This window comes from Mandrillus leucophaeus, unplaced genomic scaffold (genome assembly GCF_000951045.1).
Source record: "Mandrillus leucophaeus isolate KB7577 unplaced genomic scaffold, Mleu.le_1.0 Scaffold34, whole genome shotgun sequence".
In the NCBI taxonomy this organism is placed as follows: domain Eukaryota; kingdom Metazoa; phylum Chordata; class Mammalia; order Primates; family Cercopithecidae; genus Mandrillus; species Mandrillus leucophaeus.
Genome location: NW_012103587.1, coordinates 1,795,488 through 1,798,715, shown reverse-complemented (window position 1 = coordinate 1,798,715; position 3,228 = coordinate 1,795,488). Strand labels below are relative to the sequence as shown.

The window sequence follows — 3,228 nt, the reverse complement described above, 5'->3', positions numbered from 1 at the left end:
GTTTCCTCCTCCTGAAATCACCCGGAGGCCTGTTGAAGACTTAATCCTTCAAATGAAGGCTCTCAACATTGAAAAGGTCAGTTGCTGTCCCCAGTCCCGCTCTGAGCCACCCCAGTGGGCCACCTCCCTTTCCCTGAGGCAGGGAGCCCAGAGCTGGGCCTGCTGGTGTCTGGCCTGTGGCAGCTGCTTACACAACAGTGCATCAGCAGGTGCTCCCAGGGCTTTTGGACTCCTGTCACCATTGCCTCCCTAATGCTGTGTCCCCCATGGGCACCCAGGGGATGGCTGCCTGGAGTAGAGGCAGCAGGGTCCTGCACGCTGTTCGTGGACCATCTGTCCGTGGGGTGTGCAGAACATGCTGCTGGCTCTTCCTGGCTGCAGCCTTCTCCGACCCAGTCCTCCAGTGGAGGGGGATTCCTCTAGGGTCACCTCCCCTCTCCCTGCTCCAGGGCAGGCTGAGCCAGGCAGTGCCCCGTGCCACGCTGCGTGCTGTCCTGTGAGCATTCAGATCACCATTTAACTGATGAGGAAACAGAGGCAGGGAAGTGAAGGTTTTTGTCCAGGGACACACATCTAATAAGCAATAGAACCCACATGGTCTTCTAGTGCCTTTTAAACATCTGTGCTCACTGATTTTTCTGGATGTTAATATGTTCAAAATTATAAAAACTTTAGATACTTGAGATCATCAGGGAGAAGGTGAAGCCTGTCCCACTGTCCACTATTTGTGACCTGTGTCCCAGTTATGTTTCCAAACACATAACATCCTGTACTTTATTATTGTGGTTGTCTGAATATTGTGTGATATTTTACAGGTTGCTTTGGGCTTTTTTCACCTAATAAAAATCGTGGGTGCTGGCCGGGCGTGGTGGCTCACACCTGTAGTCCCAGCACTTTGGGAGGCCGAGGCAGGTGGATTACTTGAGGTCAGGAATTCGAGACCAGCCTGGCCAACATGGTGAAACCATCTCTACTAAAAATACAAAAAAAAAAAAATTAGCCAGGGAGGCTGGGCACGGTGGCTCACGCCTGTAATCCCAGCACTTTGGAAGGCCAAGGCAGGTGGATCACGAAGTCAGGAGTTCAAGACCACCCTGGCCAACATGGTGAAACCATCTCTACTAAAAATACAAAAAAAAAAAAATTAGCCAGGGAGGCTGGGCACGGTGGCTCACGCCTGTAATCCCAGCACTTTGGAAGGCCAAGGCAGGTGGATCACGAAGTCAGGAGTTCAAGACCACCCTGGCCAACATGGTGAAACCATCTCTACTAAAAATACAAAAAAAAAAAAATTAGCCAGGGAGGCTGGGCACGGTGGCTCACGCCTGTAATCCCAGCACTTTGGAAGGCCAAGGCAGGTGGATCACGAAGTCAGGAGTTCAAGACCACCCTGGCCAACATGGTGAAACCATCTCTACTAAAAATACAAAAAAAAAAAAATTAGCCAGGGAGGCTGGGCACGGTGGCTCACGCCTGTAATCCCAGCACTTTGGAAGGCCAAGGCAGGTGGATCACGAAGTCAGGAGTTCAAGACCACCCTGGCCAACATGGTGAAACCATCTCTACTAAAAATACAAAAAAAAAAAAATTAGCCAGGGAGGCTGGGCACGGTGGCTCACGCCTGTAATCCCAGCACTTTGGAAGGCCAAGGCAGGTGGATCACGAAGTCAGGAGTTCAAGACCACCCTGGCCAACATGGTGAAACCATCTCTACTAAAAATACAAAAAAAAAAAAATTAGCCAGGGAGGCTGGGCACGGTGGCTCACGCCTGTAATCCCAGCACTTTGGAAGGCCAAGGCAGGTGGATCACGAAGTCAGGAGTTCAAGACCACCCTGGCCAACATGGTGAAACCATCTCTACTAAAAATACAAAAAAAAAAAAATTAGCCAGGGAGGCTGGGCACGGTGGCTCACGCCTGTAATCCCAGCACTTTGGAAGGCCAAGGCAGGTGGATCACGAAGTCAGGAGTTCAAGACCACCCTGGCCAACATGGTGAAACCATCTCTACTAAAAATACAAAAAAAAAAAAATTAGCCAGGGAGGCTGGGCACGGTGGCTCACGCCTGTAATCCCAGCACTTTGGAAGGCCAAGGCAGGTGGATCACGAAGTCAGGAGTTCAAGACCACCCTGGCCAACATGGTGAAACCATCTCTACTAAAAATACAAAAAAAAAAAAATTAGCCAGGGAGGCTGGGCACGGTGGCTCACGCCTGTAATCCCAGCACTTTGGAAGGCCAAGGCAGGTGGATCACGAAGTCAGGAGTTCAAGACCACCCTGGCCAACATGGTGAAACCATCTCTACTAAAAATACAAAAAAAAAAAAATTAGCCAGGGAGGCTGGGCACGGTGGCTCACGCCTGTAATCCCAGCACTTTGGAAGGCCAAGGCAGGTGGATCACGAAGTCAGGAGTTCAAGACCACCCTGGCCAACATGGTGAAACCATCTCTACTAAAAATACAAAAAAAAAAAAATTAGCCAGGGAGGCTGGGCACGGTGGCTCACGCCTGTAATCCCAGCACTTTGGAAGGCCAAGGCAGGTGGATCACGAAGTCAGGAGTTCAAGACCACCCTGGCCAACATGGTGAAACCATCTCTACTAAAAATACAAAAAAAAAAAAATTAGCCAGGGAGGCTGGGCACGGTGGCTCACGCCTGTAATCCCAGCACTTTGGAAGGCCAAGGCAGGTGGATCACGAAGTCAGGAGTTCAAGACCACCCTGGCCAACATGGTGAAACCATCTCTACTAAAAATACAAAAAAAAAAAAATTAGCCAGGGAGGCTGGGCACGGTGGCTCACGCCTGTAATCCCAGCACTTTGGAAGGCCAAGGCAGGTGGATCACGAAGTCAGGAGTTCAAGACCACCCTGGCCAACATGGTGAAACCATCTCTACTAAAAATACAAAAAAAAAAAAATTAGCCAGGGAGGCTGGGCACGGTGGCTCACGCCTGTAATCCCAGCACTTTGGAAGGCCAAGGCAGGTGGATCACGAAGTCAGGAGTTCAAGACCACCCTGGCCAACATGGTGAAACCCTGTCTGTAGTAAAGATATAAAAAATTAGCTGGGTGTGGTGGCACACACCTGTAATCCCAGCTACTCAGGAGGCTGAGGCAGGATAATCACTTGAACCCAGGAGGCAGAGGTTGCAGTGCACTTAGATTGCACCATTGCACTCCAGCCTGGGCGACAGGGCAAGACTCTGTCTCAAAAAAAAAAAAAAAA

At 50.2% G+C, this 3,228-nt stretch overlaps 1 protein-coding gene across 1 annotated transcript in view; it reads left to right on the top strand.

The window, feature by feature from the left end:
• The window catches only part of DHX37 (DEAH (Asp-Glu-Ala-His) box polypeptide 37), a 51,195-nt gene that overhangs the window by 35,095 nt on the left and 12,872 nt on the right, over window positions 1-3,228 (top strand). The window contains exon 15 of the mRNA XM_011988892.1: window positions 2-76. Within this exon, the coding sequence (XP_011844282.1) occupies window positions 2-76 (75 nt within the window). The remainder of the gene's footprint in view (window position 1; window positions 77-3,228) is intronic.